We start from the raw sequence: 25,571 nt of genomic DNA on the forward strand, positions 1-25,571 counted from the left end.
TTGCGAAGAAAAAACTAAATTTTAAGCGGAATTATTCTTAAATACGGTGACATATCAAACATTCTTCACCATATTGTCTTTTGTTCACAGGTTAGGTATTGAAGGCCGTGGCATTCAGCCACGATTGAAAATAACGTAAAAATATTTTAAACGACTGTTAAATTAATCAAATTAAATAATTTTAAACATAAACATATTAAATTATAAAAGGCAGTATTTTAAAAGTAAAACTCATTTACGCTACTTGGTTTGTATGAAATAGCCTATAAATACCTATAATAAAAAAAAAAAGTTATAACTCCCCAGGGAGCTATAGTTTTTTTTTTCACTACCCATCTGACGAGGATATGTATTCCTTGGTAAAATTATTATTTGAATACTTGAGCGAAGTTGGTCACCAACTACAACGGTGAAGTACCCGACGGTAGATATATACTATTTCCAATCTTGATATTAAATGAATTGCAAGATTAATATCAATGGTTTGTTAACAAAAATCTACACTCCGTCACATTTTTCGGGAACAAAAAACAACACATCGAATATAATTTTGTACCAGGTATAAATAGTAGGTTGAACACAGTACGAAATTTAAATACGTACCCAAAACGAAATAGGTACCTACAATGAATGAACAGCAAAATTGATGCCACTCAACATGTTTATTTCTTCACTTTCAGTTTATTAATTTAATTTACCGTTACTGCTTAATTTTGCCAGACGAGTTTTATTTAATAAATGTATATTCGTAAAGCTTCTATAAACCAAATCAGTAGCAGTTATCCCGGCACGATTTCGTCTGGCTCGGTATAATATATCTAAATAAATATGCGGCCTTGGTTATTACTTATTAGGCGCGGAACGTGCTCGTTTATTCGGCGTTTGTATTTATTTTATGGTTTTAACTGTTTTAAACTTATTCGGTACACTCCGCATTCCATTATCTTGGCAACCCTGCATAATTATGTACATTGTATGCAAGGGTCCTAAGCTTATAGTTTTGCTGACTGTACAGGGTACAAAAACGAGGGAAGCGAATCTGATTTAGGGTAGATTGCTAGGATATGCGGCTAATAGAGGCCAATCCAAGGCCAGTATATTGTGATAGGTATCTAAATGATATCATTTATATATCATTCATGCGTACATGGATTATTCTTCAAACGGTATTTTTATTTTTCTCCAGAGCAAATTACTTCACCACGATTTAATTCTCTAAGTGGGGCACGATTCCTTTTTAGGGCTCCGTACCCAAAGGGTAAAACGGAACCCTATTAGTAAGACTTCGCTGTCCGTCCGTCTGTCACCAGGCTGTATCTCATGAGTCGTGATAGTTACAGAGTTGAAATTTTCACAAATGATGTATTTCTGTTGCCACTATAACAACAGATACTAAAAAGTACGGAACCCTTGGTGGGCGAGTTTCACACTTGGCCGGTTTTTGTTTAATGTAATAAATAATTCGTTAAAATAAATACAAAGGGCCTAAACTTCAGGCCGTGGAGAGAACGACTATACTATGTGCCAGCAGACACATGTACAGTCAGCATCAAAAGTAGCGGATGAAACAACGCGCCAAAAGTATCTGATATTCTCAATAACTTTTCCAAATATAGATACATTTCTAAAATTCGCGCTCAAAAGTATATCTTTTACAGTATTTGTTGTTCTATATTAAAGACATCACTTTTTGTTAAGCTGTTAGAGAATGGTAGATACTTATGAAACGTTATTTGATCCGCTACTTTTGATGCTGACTGTACAACATCCAATACTTTTAAAGCAGGCGAGTAAACCCATTGTTGTATTGTAGTACAACAAATACCTATTGAGGCTGTACGAACTTGTCCCTAATTCAACTTACCTCTGCCTCTCCTTCGCAAAATACATCATAAAAATAATCAGGGTCGCACATGTTACATTACATAAACATTAAGTTAAGCTTGACAGCGAATCCTAAATCAAGTTGAATGTGATTTATTTAAGTGAGTAAGCCTGAGTCCCGCCTGGTATACTTAAAAAAGATACAGAACGTTTCACGTTTTGTGACTTATTTTGCTACACATTTTGTTAATCCATCATTAACGGAGTACTTTAACAAATAAAAAGCTTAAAAGCTCTAATAAAATTACTTTTTAGGTTTCAGTACCCCTAGTGTAAATTTTATCGACATCATAACGTGACGAACGCGTTTGCGTTAAGTCTCATTTTGTATAGGATTTTGAGTTTCCAAAACGTCCCGCTTGGCGCGCTCTTTCTAAATCCAATACAAAATGAGACTAAATGCAAACGCGTACGTCACGTTTCAAAATCGAATTTATTTACACTAGGGGTACTGTAGTCAGCTTAGGAACCCTTATAGTTTCGCCATGTCCGTCTGTCCGTCCATCCGCGGCTTTGCTCCGAGATTGTTAGTGCTAGAATGGTGCTGGTGTGGGGTATTCTTATGGCTCCTCTACACGATGGCCCAGCGCAGGCCAGTCCAAGGGACGCATTTATGCGTTAGAAGGAGTAAGTGATATTGCTATCTCATTCCACCGCATAGCTGCGTCCCTTAGACTGGCCTACGCTGGGCCATCATGTAGTGGAGCCATTAAATAGGTCTTTCAAAACGATTTTTTATGCTTTCTGCACCTCTTCGACTATATACCTGAATTACTGAGGGGCTACCGCGAAAACCGAAATTCGCAAATTGCGGGGATCTTTCTCTTGCACTCACATGAAGGCGTAATTAGAGTGATAGAGAAAAATTGCCCGCAATTGCGAATTTCGATTTTCATCGTTGGCCGTGGGCAGGCGATCATTGTTGCTGCCGCCGTATTTTGTCAATTTTATTGATAAAACTAGTGAAGATCAAGGCCGCATTCCTTCTATCCCTCATTTTATTAAAGAAATAGAGTGAACAAATTCTGGCAAATGCCTTCGTGGCGATAGCCATAAATTAAAAAAAAAAAAAAAAGAAATAGAGTGAACGGAGGTAAACAAGAGACTAGTCGTCTTTGGAATGCACTCCCTCTAAATATCAGACCAGTTTTCTTTCAAGCGGATGTTACGTAAGCATTTGCTTAAACAAGAGTTCGAATAATATTTATCAATAACATATTTATAGTATGTCTGTATGTATGTGTATCTTATATTTATAGTCTGTATGTATGTTTGTATTTATGTAATATATGTAGTTTTTAGGTATATAAGTTTGCTTTTCTTTTTAATTTATTCATAATTTCTTCATGGTATTTCGCAGCTGTACGTCTGTAAAGAAGGCAAGGGGTTTATAATGTACTTTGCAAAGAGCAAAGTTCTCATTATGAAAACTCTTTAAGCAGCAAGCAGAGTCCTCTGTCAGTTTAATGTCAAAACTTTCTGACCTTCACCACTCCACACTCAGAATTATACTTTTATTAAGGCGCAGTGGATGCAGCCTTCAGAGTTATTAAAAAAACATGACGCTTTTTCAGATAATACAGTTGCCAAAATTATTAATAGGAACCTTTCTCTAGTAATTTCATTGATTCGAAACATGCTTAAACAATATTCGCACGTAGTATAAAAAAGTTTTCATAAACATCTTAATAACGCCTCTAATTATCAAGACGATAAAGTACATGTTTAGATACTTTGGGGTATCTTGGCCGCTCCAATGTATTTGATGGAAAATGTACCAGCTAAGGATTATTCAAAACTAACTTAAAGAATGATTTAATTGTGTCGGTTTCTAAAAAGGGTTTTCAGAGTTTACGCCTAAAAGCTTTGCTATTAGTGTTATTTAGTTTTATTTTAAAGTTTTAAGTACGTATTCTCTTAATCCACGTAAATTCACGAATAATGCTCCTTTCCAGCGATTTTTTAGTATGTTTTAAGATAGAAGAACAGCTTTGCGATCCTAGCGAAATAACGGTATTTTTTCTATGAAATTCCATTTCGGGGGAAAACGTTTTCCACTAACTAAATCTTAACAAATCACTTTGATTTTGATGCCGATCGCTTCAGAATACTATGTTTATAGGTTTCGCTTTAAAAAAAAAACTTATTTTAACAATTTTCAAAAAAAAAAACCTATAAACTTAGTTTTACATAGTAGGTACGTAATCCATCAACTACATAATATACTAGTTGCCCTGTGAGCTGTAGATCTCGCGAGCATAACTTAAATCTGAATAAATGTATCGCTCCGCCATTTTAAGAAATTTTCAAAAACTGAATCGACCAAAAAACATCGAACCTGCTTACAAAATTTCATGAGAATCGATTGAGAATTGCGACCTGTAGAAGAAAACATCTGGATATATGCAAGCATTTTTGCCTAAACTGAAACGGATACCTTCGCTGACGCTCCGTCAATAAATCTCTCCGTTTAGTTGCCTTATTTTTATAAGGACCAACATCCTTCATTTTCCACAAATAAAAAAATAAAAAAACTTAAAAACTTTTCAATGGTAGAAAGACAGATTTTTACTAAACGGCTGTCGAAATAAATCAGGAGCGCAAAAAAGAAAAGAAAATTCACAGTCGAGACCGACTTTTATTTACCCTGCAAGCATTTTGTTTGCTCAAGCAAAAAGGTTAGAAGTTCCTCAAAAGGTAAAATGCGATTAAAAAGGGTCGCAACTGTTTTTTTTTTATTCATAGGCTTTGCATTCGATCTGCCAGTGTCAATGTATTTAGAAAAAAAAGAAACGGTCTTCTATTTTCAAAATGATTCAGCTAGCTAGACGAACACCGCTTGATGTAGTTGATGCTCAGTCTTGATTCGGGAGCGAGGAAGGACGCACGCGTTTCATCCTTTAGCGAACTACGATCCGTTGAAACTTTTGCGAATTTCGAATTGTCAATAACGTGTTTTAAATTCAGTGTATTATTTTAAAATTAACAATTAACGTTATTAAAAAATCGTTATATTACTGGCATGCGTGTTTTTTAATTAGGGTTTTTATTAATGGTTATAAAAGTGTTTAGTCAAAATAGGTGGACAAGAGGTAATAGGCAATGTCAGGCGTGACCAGCCATACTGTAACGGACCGACTCTGAATTGGACGTTATGCGTGTACCATATACAGCGGATTTTAACTATCCTGATGCCTTTTTATGATGATATCGTAAGTATTTTTTATATATTTCTTATTAAGAAAAAGCTAGTATTTCATTACAGATCAGAAACTATTAACTTAACCGAACCTTAAAAACGAAATGCACAGCAAATAGCATTCTGGTGTGTAAATTAGAATTTTTTGAAAGATATTTTTTTTTTAGTGACGATTAAAAATATTTCTTTGGGAAGTATCACTGGCAGGATGTGTGACGTAACTACTTTCGTTTTTTTTAATTGTATTTTACTCTTTACAAAGGTTGCAATATTTTATTATTATATTTAAAAAATCAGTAATTTATTTTTATATATATTTTGTAAGATTAAGTGTATGTTTTATAGACGATTGAAACATGTTTCAACCGGTATTTAATTTAAAAATAAACTGCGTTTTTCTAATTAAGAAAAATACTCAAATTAAATTATAACGATTTTTTATGTTTTTACATTATTTTTAAGTATCACACTTATATTTTAAATCATTCTAATATGTGTTGTGGACATTACGTTATTAATATATGTTGTGTACAAAAAAAAATGATTCCGTACAATAGGCGGATTCTTAGAAATCCTCGGAATCTTCGAATTAAACTAAAAAACTCGCATCAAACTTTACATAATTCCTTATTCAGAAAAAATCTTCGTTCTTCTATTACACAATAGGAACTCGTTAGGATTTTTTCGTAATAGCAACTTTCGTATTCGTAATTTCGTTTCTATATTTCAATCAAGCAAACCGTTTTATTTTTGTGAAGGCTCTCTTTTCGGTTCTGAATCGTCATTTTATGTTTTCTTATAATTTAGTAAATAAATAATTACAAGCTAGTTATTTGTAGGTGTTTTATTATATATTTAGTGTAGAATAGATCATTAAAGTTCAATAAAAATAGCGCTCCAACTAATGGTGACCAATGATTTAAGTAAGTAGTTAAAATTGAGTATTAGAAAAATAATTAATTTAATTGTAAGAAGTTTTATGTTTGACATTGTATGATTGTACTATGCTAGAAATAAAATACATTTTTAGGGTTCCGTAGCCAAATGACATAAAACGGAACCCTTATAGTTTCGCCATGTCCGTCTGTCTGTCTGTCTGTCTGTCTGTCTGTCTGTCTGTCTGTCTGTCTGTCCGAGGCTTTGCTCCGTGGTCGTTAGTGCTAGAAAGCTGAAATTTGGCATGGATATATAAATCAATAAAGCCGAGAAAGTCGTACAATAAAATCTAAAAATCTAATTTTTTTTAGGGTACCTCCCCTACACGTAAAGTGAAGGTGAATTTTTTTTTTCGCTTCAACCCTAGAGTGTGGGGTATCGTTGGAAAGGTCTTTCAAAACTAATAGGGGGTTTCAAGAAACATTTTGTGATAAAGTGAATATATTCGGAGATAATCGCTCCGAAAGAAAAAAAAAATGTGTCCCCCCCCCCTCTAACTTTTGAACCATAGGTCCAAAAAATATGAAAAAAATCGTGGAAGTAGAGCTTAAGAAAGAAATTAAATGAAAACTATAGCGGACATGATCAGTTTAGCTGTTTTTGAGTTATCGCAAAAAGTTTTCCCTTCATAGTAAAAAGACTTATTTTAATTAGGTACTGATTATGCAAATTTGCCTATTTGTTTAACTCAGGTGAAAGGTACCGTTTCATCCCTTGGTTAACAATTTACTATACTTTAAGCTCGAGTTTAGCTTATTGTGACGGAAGAGTAACTACGGAACCCTACACTGAGCGTGGCCCGACATGCTCTTGGCCGGTTTATTATTTATAAAAATGACGTTCCATAAAAAACATTTTTTAAAAGGAGAAACATATTTTAATTGGATTCGAAAAGTTGTTTATTTATCTATTCAAAGGAATAGCACGAAAAGGCTAAAAATAAGTATATTTCTTTAATATTTTATGAAAAAAATTATTTTATATGTCATAGTTTGAAGTTTAAGCGCAAACTCTATAAAATACAAACTCTATTTCACCTCGCTTTGAACCTTCATTCGTATTTCAGTTTTTCTATTCTCGCTTTATATATATTTTACATTTTCATTTAAATACCGTTCTTGACCTAAAACTAACTGGCATCTTTTTTGTATACCACTTCGGTGGCAAACAAGCATACGGCCCGATGGTAAGCAGTCACCGCAGCCTGTGGACGCCTGCAATACCAGACATATTACATGCGCGTTGGCGACCCTTTAAAATCTTGTACACTGCTTTTTTGAAAAACCCGATACTGTAGCCCCACGGGAAAACCTCGGCAGGGAGCTCATTTCACAGCCGAAGCGTCCGTTGGAGGAAATTCATTTTAAAATTTTAGAATTTCATTTTAATTATATTTTACATTGTACACAATATGACTGTGATTTAAGAGATACTTGTTATGTCGCATTGAGTATATCGAGTATTAAATAAATCGCGGTTATTAATAGAACGAAATAAAAAATAACAAGCTAACGTTTTTGGAAAATTCTAGGTTAAAGGATGACTCAGGCGTTAGGCCGGCGCCCCACTGCTGCGCACGCTACATCCACGGCCCACGTTTTAATACAAACCGTGGGCAAGCCCACGAAATTTTGTATAGGAACGTGGGTCGTGTACATAGCGTGCGCTGCAGTGGGGCGCCGGCCTTAGAATCGTCCGGGTCGGGGCTGAGGGTTCCGATACTTCGTTTTATATTGCGGGCGATCGACGATCACGCAGTGCGTTCTATAGAAAACTGAAGCGTAGGACGCCTTGGCCCGGACCCTACCCGTACCCGTTCTAGCGTGAGTCATCGTTATTTTTTTTTATTCTACGTCGGTGGCAAACAAGCATACGGCCCGCCTGATGGTAAGCAGTCTCCGTAGCCTATGTACGCCTGCGACTCCAGAGGAGTTACATGTGCGTTGCTGACCCTAAACCCGCCCCCATTAAGCTCTGGCAACCTTACTCACCGGCAGGAACACAACACTATGAGTAGGGTCTAGTGTTATTTGGCTGCTGTTTTCTGTAAGGTGGAGGAACTTCCCCAGTTGTTCAATTTACGTGTGAAAAATTAAATACATAACTTCATCTCATACAAAAAGCTTCACTCTGCTACATTTTTAGAGACAAAAACGAAACGAAAATAATTTTGACCCACTTATTCTAAATTCGGAATAAATTGTTCATCCGATACTTCAGAGTGTTTCTCTATACTAACGTTATTGTATTTTTATTTGTAACCGCCATCTTTATGGCCCATATGGTTCCGCCATTTTATGAAGATCGATCTTGAGTTATGTGGTGTAAAAGATACATTGTCTCATTTATCGGAAAATATTAGGTATCGAAACAGTGTGAATGTTATACTACCTACAAACTAGTGTCGTTAGAAACTCATTAGTGCGGTAATTAGCACTTTACGATCCTATGACGAAAATTTTAAGGGCCATATTATGAAACGTTGTAGCATAATCGTATCATAATAATGCGAACAGGTAATTCGCAACTTATGTCGATTTAAAAACTCCCTTCGGTCGTGCTTTAATTTGTAGTCTCTCAGCATTGCACTTGTATCGTAATTGTTTCATTATTGACCGAGCGAAAGAGTTCTCTGTTTCATTTTGGGCAAAGATCTTCTCGTATTTCCAAATGTTCTCGTCTACAGGTCGCATTTGACAATCGATTGTCGTGTAATTTGGTTCAAAAATTATATAGATTTTTGTATCAATTCAGTTTTTTTTATGGCGAAGATATGGAGTTTGGTAAGCTCACAGGATCCGATAGTTTATTAATTGTATTTTACAGATGATATTAGCAAAAATAATTAAGTAAGATGTTCTCCTAATTATGGGATATAAATTACTATTTCATTCTACAAATAACGACTAAAAGATGACAAGCATCACGTGATCAACGATCACCTGTCATAGAAAATGAAGTGTCCGGCGCCCCGGCCCGGCCCCGGGCCGGTTTAACGACTTTAACTTGTGTTAATTAAGTACCTAGTAGTAGTAAACTCGTACAAATAGGAAAAGCGAAGTACAAAGGCGAACTTATCCCTTTGAGGAGAACTTTTTACTTGTAATACTTAATTAAGTATTTAATTATTGGTAGTTTCTATTACAAAAGAGGTTTTATGACATTTAGTTTCTTGTAGTACCTGTCTATATTAATTAAAATTTCCTTTGTAGATTTAATTCTTACTTAAGTGTATTTTATGAAATGGAAAAACAGAAAAGCCTTCTAATTATAAACATAAAAAAAAAACACTTTATATTTGGATGTTTTTCGCAAGAAACTTAGTACCTACATTTATTAAAACATAATTTTTGCGAAGGTCAAAAAAATAGAACAAAAGGCGCGCTCAATTTTCTACGACATTTTTTAACTGAATAAATGAATATATAGAGAACAATGCAAATATTGAATACCTCCTCCTTTTTCTTCCTCGCGTTGTCCTGGAATTTTGCCACGGCTCATGGGAGCCTGGGGTCCGCTTGACAACTAATCCCAAGATTTTGCGTAGGCACCAGTTTTTACGAACTACTGCCATCTGACCTTCCAACCCAGAGGGTAAACTAGGCCTTGTTGAGATTAGGCCGGTTTCCTCAAGATGTTTTCCTTTACTGAAAAGCGACTGGTAAATATGAAATGATATTTCGTACATAAGTTCCGAAAAACTCATTGGTACGAGCCGGGGTTTGAACTCGTGACCTCCGTATTGCAAGTCGCACGCTCTTACCGCTAGGCCACCAGCGCGCAAATATTGAATACCGAAATAACAAAAAAAACTTATTTAGTGCCAAATATATGTAAAACTATCCGTAGGTATTACTCGTAAACAGGAAACTTCACAATGATAATTATTTGTTTACAAACATAACTGTAACTAAACATACTACGAAACAACATTTCACGAAGTTTCCTAAGTACTTCTCTAACTCATATCTATATGGGTTTTATCTCCACTCTTGATATTTGATACAGCTTGATAAGTAGTAGATTAGGCAGTGTTGTTGCTAAATGAGACACTCCTGGTTATCTCGAACATATGTTGAAGCAACTGTTTCGATAATAATCTCAATAATGTTAGTTGAAGGACGTCTGCCCTATAACAAAACCTAGTCTTCTTCTTCTTCTTTTTCCTCGCGTTGTCCCGGCATTTGCCACGGCTCATGGGAGCCTGGGGTCCGCTTGACAACTAATCCCAAGATCTGGCGTAGGCACTAGTTTTTACGAAAGCGACTGCCATCAGACCTCCCAACCCAGAGGATAAACTAGGCCTTGTTGGGATTAGTCCGGTTTCCTCACGATGTTCCGGGTTCCTCACCGAAAAGCGACTGGTAAATATCAAATGATATTTCGTACATAAGTTCCGAAAAACTCATTGGTACGAGCCGGGGTTTGAACCCGCGACCTCCGGATTGCAAGTCGCACGCTCTTACCGCTAGGCCACCAGCGCTTCTAACAAAACTTGGTAATGGCTACAATTCGATTTTTATCTTATTTGTGTCCCACCACCTAGTCCGTCCCAATTACAGAGCCACCTGCTTCAAATCGGCATAATTACCAGAGCTGCTATCCCCAAATCTAATACGCAGCATGTCTAGTGACGATTTAACCCATTCAGTGCCGAAGACGCGAATTCGCGTCCTGTCTATGCCTAAACGTGATACCGAGGACGCGAATTCGCGTCGTCGCGTGGAAGGAGGCGGCACTGTGATGATTAAAAATATGAAGCGTCGGCAATGAATGGGTTAATACAGTAAAGCAAATCCCATATCAAAACCTAGGAAGGACTTCAGATCCAATTTTACACAAGAGCGTAAAACATAATATGTGCCATCCTCAAAAAAAAAACTTAGGTAACTTGAAATAAAAAATGTACGTAAATAGGTAAATTACTGACCGTTGTATGTGTTAACATCCATATTTCTTTTCTACACGCTATTATTGCTGAGTGAACGTCTAAAAATTCTTCCGCGAGACCTTTTTAAGATGAACTTGGAAGACCCATGCAAAATCGCCTTTTCAACCAAACTGTCCTCATTTTCCTCCCTGGATATTTTTTTTTCCCTGGCTTTTACTCCCTGCCAATTTGCACAGGGTGAATTCGCCAATGTCGGTGCTGACTTTCACATGAGAGGAGAATGTTCGGTATAATATTTTGAGCTTGTGGCTTGTTTTGTTATGTGGTAAGGAAAACCTAAAAAACAAATAATTGTTATGAACCTCCCTGGATATTAACATTATTGAAATTTTTTGACACAATTTGTTGTATATCAACCACAGATATGATATGCCCCTACAGATAAGCACCGTAAGCTCCGGCCCGGCCTAGCATGAGTCAGTCTTAAACCGTAAAGGACGGTTACAGTTTACTGTTCAATTTGTAATTGATCAATTGCATCAACGTTTCGGCTAACACTGTTCAGATAATGGTATTTAGCCAAAACCTTTCGACGAAAACGACTGACTGAAGGGATTTCTCAATGAGTTAGACGTCCATTTATCTTAGATAAGGTCAATCTCTATTGGAAAAATTTAATGAGGGTCGTAAATTCAACGAGTAGGCAAAAAATTCTACAAGTTAAAATTAGCGGTGATTTCACTTCATTAATAAGCGATGAAATGTGGTTAGGACATGGACATCGCAATTAAGACCACTTCAAAAATACAAAAAATTCAATTCAATGTTTATTGCATATCACATTACACATTATTAGGTGGGGCTTATAAGTAGGTAAGTTTATATACTTTATATGTGACCCCTTGCAGGGTGTCACAGCAATATACTTAAAACTAACATGCACATAAATTGGCATTATAAATGACATTTATCATTAAAAAAATCATGTACATTTTAATAACATTTGCTGTGATCACGAAAAGTAAGTCTGGTATCAAAGATAACACTGAGGTCTTCGAGGCATCCAAAATGTATGGACCATATAAATAATACATTACACGAGATTTAAATTATGATTAATTTACTTTGCGATTTTAGTGACTATTTTTAAAATAAAATAAAACGGGTCATTTTACAGCCACTTTCTCTAATTACGAGCGTCAATTAGTGAAACTGTGGACGTTTCTGAATTGTCAATTTTAAGGGCGCTTCGTATCGCAATTAGTAGTTTTTGTTGTTGATTCTGGCGCTGAGTGGCATTTCTGCAATTTAAAGGCCTTGTTACTGTGTCATTTTTCAATGGTAATTATATTGCAAGGCGTTGCCACAAAAAACGCTATAGGTTTTTCCTAAGCTCCATTTAAGGCCTCCTCGTTAATTACGTTGAGTGCGTACGATTAATTATACCCGTCTCATTTATTTACACGAGACTTTATCAACACACAAGTCTCTTGTGCAAGATTTAACAAATACAATGTAACGCTGTACGCAACGAAAATACGCCGTTAATCAATCACCAAAGCTTTAGACAAAAGCCGTTAGACGAGGCTTACATTTGGCATTAAATAGGCTGTCATTAGCAGAATAGAAGTTAGGTATTTGTTTTACAAGTGGGCATAATTGTTACTTACCCGTTGCTAATATTAAGCCCAAACAAGCGGACGATTCCAAAATCTAATAGCACGAATTACGTACTTATTAGTATTTGAGTACAAGCCATGAGGGATAAGCAAAATTTTGTACCGAGCAAAACACAAATGGCGTTATTCATAAATACGTTACTGGCCTGATTTAGCTGCGGAGCGCTTGTCTTTATCTCTCATTTTGACCTATGTATTTGGAAGAAAGGGATAAAATATAATTTAACTAAATGAGGCCCGTAAAGTTGAAATGAATAAGGGGGAAAATGTTTTACCACTAGATGAATGCTTTTAAAATTTAATAATTCGCAATCAGTTCAATATTAAAGTAAATTTCACCAGTCAACACGATGCAGCGACTCAAAATTTGCGTCTAATGACTTGGTCTTTCTTTTGGATAAAATTGAAATTTCTCACCAGTTTTTAAAGGATTGTACGTACTGAAAATAACTATGAGCGCATCTCAAAAATTTTGTCCGTAATAAAAATTCTGTTTGCTAAATGATCTGTGATTTTAATACAAATTTGATACAAAAACAAGATGATAAAGTAGTATTTTGGCAAATTTAATAATAATAATAATCTCGGATATAAAAACTCAAAAGGTGGTACGCAGGTATTCTAAACCGTAGGTACCTAATTTAACACCATAGTCTTATTAAGCTAATTTTACGGTTTGTCTAGCGTGTTATAGTATTAGTCACTCGACTGATATGTTTCGGAGAGCCTAAGTCTCCATTTTCAAGTACTAACAGTATATAAGTAGCGTTCACGAAGACCGCGCTGTGCGCAGCAGTACGCTGAGATAACCGGTTGGGAGTGGTGGTCTTGCACTATCGCCGCGTGCTGTCGGTATTGTACATAGTATGTCTAGGCCTGCTCGGTGGCGGTTTTGGGTCATCCAACACTTGTAACGATAAACAGCACGAACTCACTATGCCCAATGCACGATCACAACACGCACCGGAATTTTGTCCATGGTTTACAGCCTCCCATGCCGGCGGCACAGCCCAGCCGCTGTCTCGGTTGAAATTAGGGCGCCGCCCAATCTCAATCGCTTCACGTATTTTACGTGGTACGTAACATTTTTACGTACTAGTAACCTCGCCTTGTCGAATTAGACATAGTACCATAGTCTTATTCTTATTATACATTATTCTTTATATCAGCTGTCAGAACATTTAAATGTATTATTATGTTCCAAAAATCTTCCGAAATATGAACTTGAGTTGGGACATGAAATAAAGCCTGAAGTTCCTCATGTCAAAACTAACAAGATTCTATTTGGCCCTCTGATAGTTAAGTATCGCTACATAGTATCTCTATGTCATATAAAACAAAGTACCTACCCCGCCACGTACTGAGCAAGCACTACTGAACTAATTTTCATACAGTTTTCACCTACCAATAGAATGATTATTGAGGAAGATTTAGGGGTATAGTTTGCTTAAGTTTTGTCTTGCTACCCGTGAAAAGCCGAGGTGGGCGCTAGTGGTCAAATAAAATGTCATGTTAACAACAACCACTTATTTCAAAACATTATTAATCTTTCGACCTTTTATTGGATTGTTTTTTTTTGTGTTTTTCTCATTAATGTTGTTTAAAGTGTAATATTGATAGCTTATTATGCAGTGAACTAACGTAGAAGTGTGCAGCTAATTAAGAACTAATCTTGAAACGCGTTTAACCATGTTTTAATCAACACCCGGCAATCCATCGTGGCTTGTAGTAAAGTCCAGCTATCACTTTACTAAAAGCAACTACCGAATAACGTTATTGCTCTACGAGCACACTTAAAAGTAACTAACCGAAAAACGACTTGACATTGGTTTCATAGATTCAATGGAGGCCATATGTTAACGCATTCACTGCCAACGTTTTCGTAGCGCTACACGCGTAGCCGATTCTAGCGTTTTCCCGCTTTGTAGAGGAAAGCGACTACGAACACAGCGCCCGCCAACCGGGTTCCCGGCAGTCAATGTGTTAAAAGAAGAAGAAGAAAACCTTTTATTGGTTTGATTATTTCATTACAATTAAATTAATTAAAATTATTTCTATATGTTGGCATTTTTGTGGAAAAATCGTTGGAATTGCGAAATATTTTCTTCTTAGCCTAATAAAATCTTCTCGGGACTATGAAAAGAAGATTTTGGACAGATTACGTAATTTTGCGGCTCATTGTGGGTTCGTTTATATGGCGAATATTCAACAATACAGACAGTATAATAACCTCAATACAATAAACGCACGAGAAGATGATAGGACAGAAGCCACAAAATTTGGACCCAAGTAAATGCTTCGAATTATCAAATTGCAACTTAAAAGGAAAGGTATTATGAACACTGAAGCTTGACAACTAATTTTAACTTTAAAACCAAAAGCATAAGCTTTATTTTTCTATGTAAAATATTTTCAATCCCATGATACTGTTTATAGTGTTAGCAAGGTTTTGAGAGGGTTTGTGGCTCTAGAGAGGGATATTTTGAATTGATTTAAAGTTTTGCTTATTCTTCAATGGCTAAACAGTTTCTATTCTAATTTCGTAATGGCTTTAATTATAAAATATGTGATTTAGATTAATATTAAAAATTGCTTATAGATTGAATTAGGTATTTATTTACACAATGGTTGCCCAATGTCATTACCGTTTAGTGAATATGAATTATATGAATACTAATATTAATGAAAAAAATACACAACAACATTCGTATGATCATTTTTCTCGTACATATAACACACTGCTCTCGTACATATAATAGTACACTATCTATATTCAAATCGCGTAATGTTACGTCTTCTGAAAAATAAATCTTATGTTCATTGGCGCTTACTGCATAAGTAACCTTATTTATATACATATAAGATGCAAAATAAATGAAATACATGTATATTTCAAGGTTCATTTTAGTGAAACACTGGTACAATGAAATACTTTCCTTATTAAGCCTGAATGGTAATGACTCCTTGTCTTTACTGTTCTACACTTGCCGAGAACGGTCGTACCTATATTACCCATTTCATAACATTGTATTAGTTAGAGAGAGACGGGGTGCGTATTTCTATTGTTTTAGGTTAAGGAAGTCGAACGGTCTAGGTAACCAGTGACCTTGAGACCAGCAAAGATTCATGATCCTACTAGCAACTCTGTAAGTTGGAACCAACTTTTATCATATTTAATGTAAACTACCAGCTCTAAGCAGATTTACAGATTAAATGGACCTACCTATAATATTTTTCTCTAACATGCGTAGGTATAAATTCATTACGTAATAATAGGCTGCGTGTTGTGTGCGCTTGCAATGAATTTTCGCACGAAATTGCCGGACTAGGCAGGCAAAATTGGCTTGAACACGCGTCACGCGTCGCGCTGAACTTGAAATTTTGGTCACTATTAATTTTTGGTTGTATATCCACGCATTTTTTGAGAAAACCAGTGCAAAAATTCGGCTGGTATACGATTTGCCGGCTATCTTCGCCATGCCTTAAATATCACACTTGGTCGGCAAGTCCCTCATGTTTTTATGTCCGATCTATGTAGATGGTTGGTTTGTTCGAAGGTTTGACTCACATATCCCTTTGAAAGCACATATAATAATGTTTCTAATGTTTCAGGTTCAAAGTTATTATTACCAATGGGTAACAAGAAAATATCAAACAATAAAAGTACTTTAGGTTTATTAAGGGTGATATGGATAGTTGTAGGAACTATTGTGTTATTCTTAACGAGAAACATGCAAAGGCAGATTCGACATATAACTACGATTGTAAAAAAAACATGAATATTTGTAGAACTGTTAAGTATAAAATTAACTAAATTTATTATTTATAACCATAATATGCCACGAGGCAGTCTGCCATTTGTCCTTTGATGTGGAATAAAGTTTAAAATAAATAAATAATAATAATAATTTGACAAGTTCAATAACATTCTACTTCTACTAAAAATTGCAGATATTATTTTGTTGTTATCAGCTTGATTTACAGAAAATAAAGAAATGTATAGGTTTTGTTATCAGCTTAATTTACAAAAAAAAAAGAAATGTATAGGTACTTATAATCCTTGGTTCACATAACTTAAGATATGAAAAAAAAAACTTCATCACCTCGAAAGTAATATCGTCTCTTAATCCTCGCCTGCTTTGAATACTCATGTATGTACAAGTGTGATAAAAAGTATAATCTCCTATTTAAGCGTAGCATGTATGTATCTCTAGGATACATAAATATACATGTATCGGTTCTTGGTTTACGATTCATCTTAGGCGCTATGCGAATATCTTATACATTTAAACGAGCAATTCTACTTATTTCGATGAAATTTACTAAGGTAGAAGTACTAGTACTCGACGCTGCACTATAGTAGACGCAAACCAAACTGACGACCGAGGTCATATCTCTCTCATCCTACCTACGACCACGCGAGTGTGAATGAGAAGTTTTACGATCCCGGTCGTCAATTTGGTTTGCGTCTACTATAGTACTCGACATGGGCACTTTATGTCAAAGTGACAAGGATTAAGTTCGAATACAGAACAATCTTCGATGTTCAAATTTAACCTATATTTCCATGAAATAAAGTGCCCATGTCGGTGACTAGTGCAGCGTCGAGCAATAGTACTTCTACCTTATATGGTGGTTTTGCGGGGGCGAAAAATCGATCTAGCTAGGTCTTATCCCTGGGAAAACGCAATTTTTTTGAGTTTTTATGTTTCCTGAGCAAAACTCGGTCTTCCAGATATTCATATGTATAAAACAACTGTGTTTTAATTCATATTATCGTTAATTTCAGGTCTGGTAGGTAGACCTTACTTATTCGTGTGATGAGCACATTTGTTCCTGAATCATGAGTGTTCTCCATGTATTTAAGTATTTATAAATATGAGCTTGCTGTGGGAATTAGTCAATTTGTATAATAAAATAAATTTAATATGTATTTATTGTATTTTATTTATTTATCTTGATGCGTCTTCATCCGTTCATCTTTAGTTCACTATATGTAATACATTTGAGTCGATTTCATAAATTTTTATTTTATTTTATGTTACCCGCCGTGATTCTTTCACCCGATGATCTTATCGTAAGATTAGCGCTAGTAATTATGCTTTCTTCTTTGTATTTCTTTGTTCCCCTTCTGTGTTTGTGCTTACGAAATTTCTATTTCATAGTCTGAACTGAGTTTTTAACAGGAGTTTAATCGATCTAGCTTTTATTGAAGACCTGGCGAAGTTGGCAATGAACGTGTATAGTGACAATTTGGCTATGAGCTGATTGTTGGGAACCACGCAAATTTTATTAGGTTTGAGCACGTAATGTTACGTAATCGTTGAAACCAGTATGATAACAAAAATAATAAAATTGATAGCATCTACCAAAAATAAGTCTGTCATATCAATTTTATAAAGAGTAGGTATTGCAGTGTTGAGGAAATTGTGGAATGACTTGACTGATGTAAACAATAATCGTCAAAAGTTGCTTGGATTTTCAACAAAGGCAATTATTATGTCCGATAAGTCATAAATAACTTTAGATCAAACATGCTCTTGACTAACTTGACATAATAATCATGGGTAGGTTTTTGTTATATTTGTTTATACTTGTTATTGACAACCTACATGAGTTGTTCAAAAATGTCATGCCTTTTGATATTACTGACATGACTCTAGTTCATTTATTTAGCATTATAAATAAGTCACAGCAAATATGTAACAATTATAAATCACATCATTTACATTATTTTTCTTTCATATGAAAGCCCACCTTGTGAGCCTCTTCCAGGGGATTCAAGTGATGCTTGAAATAGTTTAAATATGAACAAAGGTATTTCTTCTTCAGAGGTTTTTAATCAGTAACTTTTACAAAGCTTATATTTATTTATTTATTTAAACTTTATTGTACACCTAAAGAAAAATGTACAAATGGCGAACTTAATGCCAAAAGGCATTCTCTACCAGTCAACCATTGGGTCAAACAGAGACATTTTTGTATGTTGGTGCAGGAAAAAATAATAACAAATAATAAGGAAAAAATTAAACGCTTCTTTCTTAGCGATAAAAAATGGATGACAGACAAAGATAGGATTGCCACAGATGACATATATCCGTTTTACGCGCCAAATGTGATATTTTGGCAAATGTGATAACTGTCATATTAATATAACCTAATGTTGGTACACTGTATTGATCATACAATTTTATTAACAAATACATACTGGAAATGATATTAAGGCTACATTGTCAAACCTGGAATAATACAGAATGAAATGAGTACAGAAAATATAAATGCTAATACATAAGTAATAGTTCCTGATTATTAAAAACGTTTTTCAATATAAAGATATGTCACGATTGTGACCTTTTTTATACTTTTCACTATCTCCATTTATCCAACTTATTTTTAAAATAAGATTTAGACTGTCTAGTTAGATCTCACTTCGACTACCAATGTGTGATTGAAAGTTCAAAATGGTGATGTATGTTTGCTTGTCAATTTCAATAACTAACATTTTCGTGTACTACGTTGCCTTTATTTACGCTAAAATATTTTCAATTGACTAACCAAAGAATACACACATTTGATTATAATGTAAAAACATGTTCGACATAGAAGCTCAAAAGATTTAAAGGCACAGGGAAAAGCTAAAGCGTCACCATTTACTATGCAGCCTGAAGGACCTTGTTCAAAGTTCAAGAACTAGAGTTCTCAGAAACTAGCGTGGCGGGCAGAATGTCGAGATTGAGGTACCTAGGTTGTTGAATATTTTCTGCACAGTGAACTGAAACATGTATGGTTTTAAGACGGTTTTTCCAATTTTTAACCTGTAGTGCAGCAACGTCTTATTAATTGCAACAAAACGCAAATTTGTCGCGTTGTTAACTAGATAGGTTGCAGAGTGGAGTGCTCCAAAATTTTCTCCGAAATTCGAAATTAGGTAATTAAAATTATTATAATTGTTGATAGACCTTTACGTCGATTTAAAGTAAACCATCACTAATATCATGTTGTAGCACTTAAATGAGACCATTGGAGCGTCTGGTTGACATAACTGGTGACCAAAGAGCTGGCGGCTTCCTCGCATAAAGTATCAGTATTGCCATACAACGAGGTAATGCCGCCAGCATCCTTGGTACAATGCCTCAAGGACAAACAAGGACCTATAAACTGAAATAAATGTCATATACTTGAAAAATTTGACCAATGCTGCCGTGACCCCGGTGGCCGAGTGGCTCAGGCACCTGGCGCGATAGCAGAGGATGCTGGTTCGATTCCAGCCTGGGGCACTGGAGGCCTTGGTCACTTTTCCTTAGTATATGACATTTATTCCAGTTTATAATTTATATAGTAGTGTTTCTACTTGAAAAGCCCATCAACGTGCTCACTAGCGCCACTGGAAAATAGTTGTGATTGTTTAAATTTAACGATAGATATTTAAAAAAGGGGGCCGCTACGTACTGTATTTTGTATTTAAGTACCTTTTGAATACATCAAACTAGTTTTTATGTTGATAGATTCGTCGATCTATGAACTTAAAACTAAAACGGCCGTTTTAACTTTGGACGCCTAGATTGACGAATCCAGCAACGTAAAAACTATTATGTTGTATTCGAAAGGTAATTAAATACAAAATACAGTACATAGCGGCCGCCGTTTTTAAATATATATCGTTAAAATTAAATAATCACACTTATTTAGAAGTGGCGCTAGTGAGCACGTTGATGGGCTCTTAAAATATTTTTTGAAAATAATTTAATTTGTTCTAATACTTCCAATAATATATTCAAGGACCTATTTTAGATTTAAGCTAGTTATAGTAACACCACTGTTTAAATCCATTATGTATACTGTTATTGTAAATAAATTTAGCTGTTTCAATGAGGCCATTACTTATTTAAAAACTGTTGAGGCACAATTAAACAGTCAGACGCAAATTACGTACATTTTACGGTAGTTAACTCTTAAAATATATAAATATTATTCGTAAATAAATAATATAAGCGGTAGGTAGTGCCTATAGTGGCACCTTTATATTTTCTCTTTTTCATACAAATTAAATATTATTTTTAAAATATATAAGTTATTTTTTAAAAGTTACTGTTGGCCAGTTTGAGGAGTACAGCCTACAGTTTATTACTCCTGTTACAAGAAACACCTCGGCTGTCCCAAATCAAAACCTAGTAAGTGCATTTAGCGTAATTTTACAGGAGAGGCAAACAAACTCTTTGTTGAAAAATTCAGACACAGAGACCTTTTACACACAAGACTTGTTTACATATAAAGAAGTATAACTTGCTTTACAAGAAGAATTAGTCAAACTAAAATTATGTGTATTTTTACAAGATTTATGTGCCTTACTAACGACTGACTATAAAAATTTGACAGGAGTGTTTTGTCAATTACAATATAAAAACCTACCAAGTGCTCTTACTAAGTTTTTGAATTGGTTCTGTTTGATGCTTAATTTTAGATCCCTAACATAAAACCTAGCAAAAGACTAGGTTATTAAATTGGACTAGGATTTTTATTTGTTTTAACGGATAATTTGTAGAATTAGCAATCTAGGAGGTATACATTATTCAGGAATACTACCAACTTTTGCTCGCGACTACGCCGCGTAAACTTCCATGTTTTCTTTCACCCACGACGAGATGATTTCCAGGCTCAAAACTATTATTTATGTTAACCTAGCTTATAAACTACCTGTGTGCTAAATTTCACGCAAATCTATTTAGGCGTTTTAGCGAGATTCAGAAACAAACATTCGAACTTTCATATTAATAATATTTATAAATTTAGTAGGACCATAAAAAAACAAGAAAAAAATATTGAAAAAAGAGTTATTTATTAATCGATAACCAAGCGTCTTCAGGCATTAATTCGCCCCCAGTTTGGAGATTAATCGATTGGTTGTTAATCGGCAGTTGACACCAAAAATCACGCCTTGTTTCTGGCATTACGCACTAATTTAGCAACTATAATGTCCTTTTTAGGGTTCCGTAGTCAACTAGGAACCCTTATAGTTTCGCTATGTCCGTCTGTTTGTCTGTCTGTCTGTCTGTCCGAGGCTAGTGCTAGAAAGCTGAAATTTGGCATGGATATATAAATCAATAAAGCCGACAAAGTCGTATTATAAAATATATTTTTTTAGGGTACCTCCTCTACACGTAAAGTGGGGGTGAATTTTTTTTTGTTTCTTTATTTCCTTTTTTGCAAACCATTGTTTCAACCCGACAGTGTGGGATATCATTGGAAAGGTCTTCCAAAACTAATAGGGGTCTTTAACAAACATTTTTTGATAAAGTGAATATATTCGGAGATAATCGCCCCGAAAGAAAAAAAAAGAGTGTCCCCCCCCCCGTCTAACTTTTGAACCATAGGTCCAAAAAATATGAAAAAAAAATCGTGGAAGTAGAGCTTAAGAAAGACATTAAACGAAAACTATAGCGGACCTGATCAGTTTAGCTGTTTTTGAGTTATCGCAAAAAGTTTCCCCTTCATAGTTAAAAGACGTACATCCACAGTTCATCCCTTGGCTAACAATCTACTATACTTCAAGCTCCAGTTTAGCTTATTGTGACGGAAGAGTAACTACGGAACCCTACTCTGAGCATGGTCTGACATGCTCTTGGCCGGTTTAGTGCTGTAATGCCTCGAGGACCTGATATTTTTATGGGAAGCTCTGTTACTTTATAGGTTTGGGCAGGAAATCTAACTCTGCAAATGGCTCGTTGAAAGATGTCTTGTAAAAAACATTTTTTGAGCCAACAACGAATTTCACTCTAACAACTTGGTTGAGCAAGAAAGACTTCATCAAATCTTCATCATCATTCTTTCTTGGTGCTCTTTTTTTCCTTGGCCATTTCTTGAAATTTGTGGATTCAATTAAGAGTATATATTTCCTCGAACTGTTTACGACATCCTTAAAATCTTTACAGTCCAAGACATCTCCTTATTTTTTCATTTTACTTTCTATGTTTCCGTGAACCGAATCCGCAGTCATATGAGTATGTCCTTTTGTTAAGTAACTCAAAGTTACAAACTCCACCGTTTTTTCTGTATTGACAATAGTAGCTAAGGCCGTATACAGAGTCCAATTTTTATTTTGGGCCGTACAATTGTCAGCCTAAATATGAAATGAAATGTAATGTTTAATCATTATGTATGCGTCCGCGCAGCAACGCAAAGTACGACCAACTACAAACTTCAAGTTGAAACTTGTTCCCGATCCCGAATCGCAAACGGGGCGGCGGGACGCGGCGACCTTTAACGCCGATTTCACTCATTACTTACTTGCTAGGTTTTATTTATTATAATATTTGACTTCCTTGTTCTACACTTCGGCAATTTCATATCACAATAAAATCAAAAACCTAGTATGGGATTATTTCTGATTTAAAAACCTAGTAAGCTCCGTTTTCAAATTCAAAAACCTAGTATATGGCACATTTAATAGGTTTTTAAGCTTGGAAATGTTACTTACTAGTATTTTGAATTTTATATTTGCAGGTAACATATGCACTTGCTAGGTTTGATAGGTCTCTTAACTTTGATTCTAATTGTGATAGGAATACAGGTGTTTTTGCATTCGACGCAGCTCAAAATTTGTGGCAGGTTTATTAGAAAAACGTATTTTACCAAAAAATGTCCCTTGCTAGGTTTTGATTTGGGACAGCCGATCCTGGTATATCGGAGAGGACCAAGTTAGAATTGGACAAATGTTCAAAAAAATACATGTCCAGACATTTTGGAGAACATTGGCCGGTCCATTACATCTGATGATACCTAAGTCATGACTGTTACAATATAATTTCCGTGCAAATAATAAGAGTAAAATATTTCGTGGGTACACGTTTTTAGGGTTCCGTAGCCAAATGGCAAAAAAAACGGAACCCTTATAGATTCGTCATGTCCGTCTGTCTGTCCGATTATGTCACAGCCACTTTTTTCCGAAACTATAAAAGCTATACTGTTCAAACTTGGTAAGTAGATGTATTCTATGAACCGCATTAGGATGTTTACACAAAAATAGAAAAAAAACAATAAATTTTGGGGGTTCCCCATACTTAGAACTGAAACTCAAAATAGTACATTACGATACAAGTGCGAAAAATAGGAAATTCGAAACGAGTGGCGATAAATTAAAACACGACCGAAGGGAGTGTTTTAAATCGACACGAGTTGCGAATTACCTATTCGCACATGTATCGTACAACGTTTTACAGTACATATGGCCCTTTAAATGTTCGACACAGTAACGTAATATGCTACTTCTCGCACTAGTGCTATAAAGTAGCCCCATATGTACTGTAAAATCTTTTTTCATCAAACCCATACGTGTGGGGTATCTATGGATAGGTCTTTAAAAATGATATTGAGGTTTCTAATATATTTTTTTTCTAAGCTGAATAGTTTGCGCGAGAGACACTTCCAAAGTGGTAAAATGTGTGTCCCCCCCCCCCCCCCCCCGTAACTTCTAAAATAACAGAATGAAAAATCTAAAAAAAATATATGATATACATTGTCATGCAAACTTCCACCGAAAATTGGTTTGAACGAGATCTAGTCAGTAGTTTTTTTTTTTTTTTCAAAACGTCATAAAATTAAAAAAAAAAATTTTTTTCAACAAACCCATACGTGTGGGGTATCTATGGATAGGTCTTCAAAAATGATATTTAGGTTTCTAATATCATTTTTTTCTAAACTGAATAGTTTGCGCGAGAGACACATCCAAAGTGAAAAAAATTGTGTCCCCCCCCCCCCCTGTAACTTCTAAAATAACAGAATGAAAAATCTAAAAAAAATATATGATATACATTACCATGTAAACTTCCACCGAAAATTGGTTTGAACGAGATCTAGTAAGTAGTTTTTTTTAATACGTCATAAATGGTACGGAACCCTTCATGGGCGAGTCCGACTCGCACTTGGCCGCTTTTTTCCCCTACATTTCAATCCAAATACTGTCATGGAACAATCCATAATTTTCATCCTGTCACATAACTCCTCGTATCTCTGGAAATGTGCCTTTTCTAGCGATATGGAAGATAGATTAAGGGATTTGATGATACAGTAGATGTCGTTAGTGTTTTTTACTCTATGAAATATCGTAATGAATTTATGTTATATAGTGGTTAGTTTTTTTTTAAGTAAATTATTTTGAACAGAAAAATATCGGTCAAGTGCGAGTCGGACTCGCGCACGAAGGGTTCCGTACCATTATCTAAAAATCACTTTTTTTATGTGAGCCCCCTTAAATATTTATTTTATTCTGTTTTTTGTCTTTTTTGTTATAGCGGCAGCAGAAATAGATAATCTGTAGAAATTTCAACTGGCTAACTATCACAATTCATGAGCTACAGCCTGGTGACAGACGGACGGACGGACGGACAGTGGAGTCTCAGTAATAGGGTCCCGTTTGACCCTTTGGGTACGGATACCCTAAAAAAATTACATCTATAATAAATTATCTTCTCTTCTCTCACTGCACTATGGAGTCCATTTATCTCATATAAGTATGGTAAATTGTTAGATATGCTAATTGGTGAACATGATAATGCAAAAATATTTGTGATATTTACTGTATATTCTATAAACGATATGAATTCATTGAATTTTTATAAGTATCTACACTGGTAACAGTGGTAACAGTTATAACACTTATAACACAACTCAGTCATTTTGCCAAATTTTGACAATTAGGTTTTGAAAAGTATTTCCACTTTTCATAAAGTAATGAGCCGTGCTATTGTCACATTGTCAGGCATCTGTCATCTAAACGATACGTATTTTCCATAGAGGAACAATTTGACAGAGGCCGCGCAACTGATGACCAGCTGTGACTCTGTAATGGCGGACGGATTCAATGTGTGCGTGTCACGAATGTATACCTAGGCGGATTGAGTACATTTTCTTTAGTTTGGTACGAAAACCTTTCTAGCTCAAGGATAAGGTTCAATTTAGTATGGCAAAAAAGTGAGAGTGCCCTCCG

General features: G+C 35.2%; 1 protein-coding gene across 1 annotated transcript in view; it reads left to right on the forward strand.

Moving 5' to 3' along the window:
* The first annotated feature begins 4,742 nt into the window (after positions 1–4,742).
* Positions 4,743–25,571, forward strand: part of LOC133529675 (neuropeptide F receptor) — a 114,533-nt gene continuing 93,704 nt past the window's right edge. The window contains exon 1 of the mRNA XM_061867446.1: positions 4,743–5,096. Within this exon, the coding sequence (XP_061723430.1) occupies positions 5,076–5,096 (21 nt within the window). The 5' untranslated portion in view covers positions 4,743–5,075. The remainder of the gene's footprint in view (positions 5,097–25,571) is intronic.

The sequence above is a fragment of the Cydia pomonella genome, chromosome 21 (assembly GCF_033807575.1).
Source record: "Cydia pomonella isolate Wapato2018A chromosome 21, ilCydPomo1, whole genome shotgun sequence".
In the NCBI taxonomy this organism is placed as follows: Eukaryota; Metazoa; Arthropoda; class Insecta; order Lepidoptera; family Tortricidae; genus Cydia; species Cydia pomonella.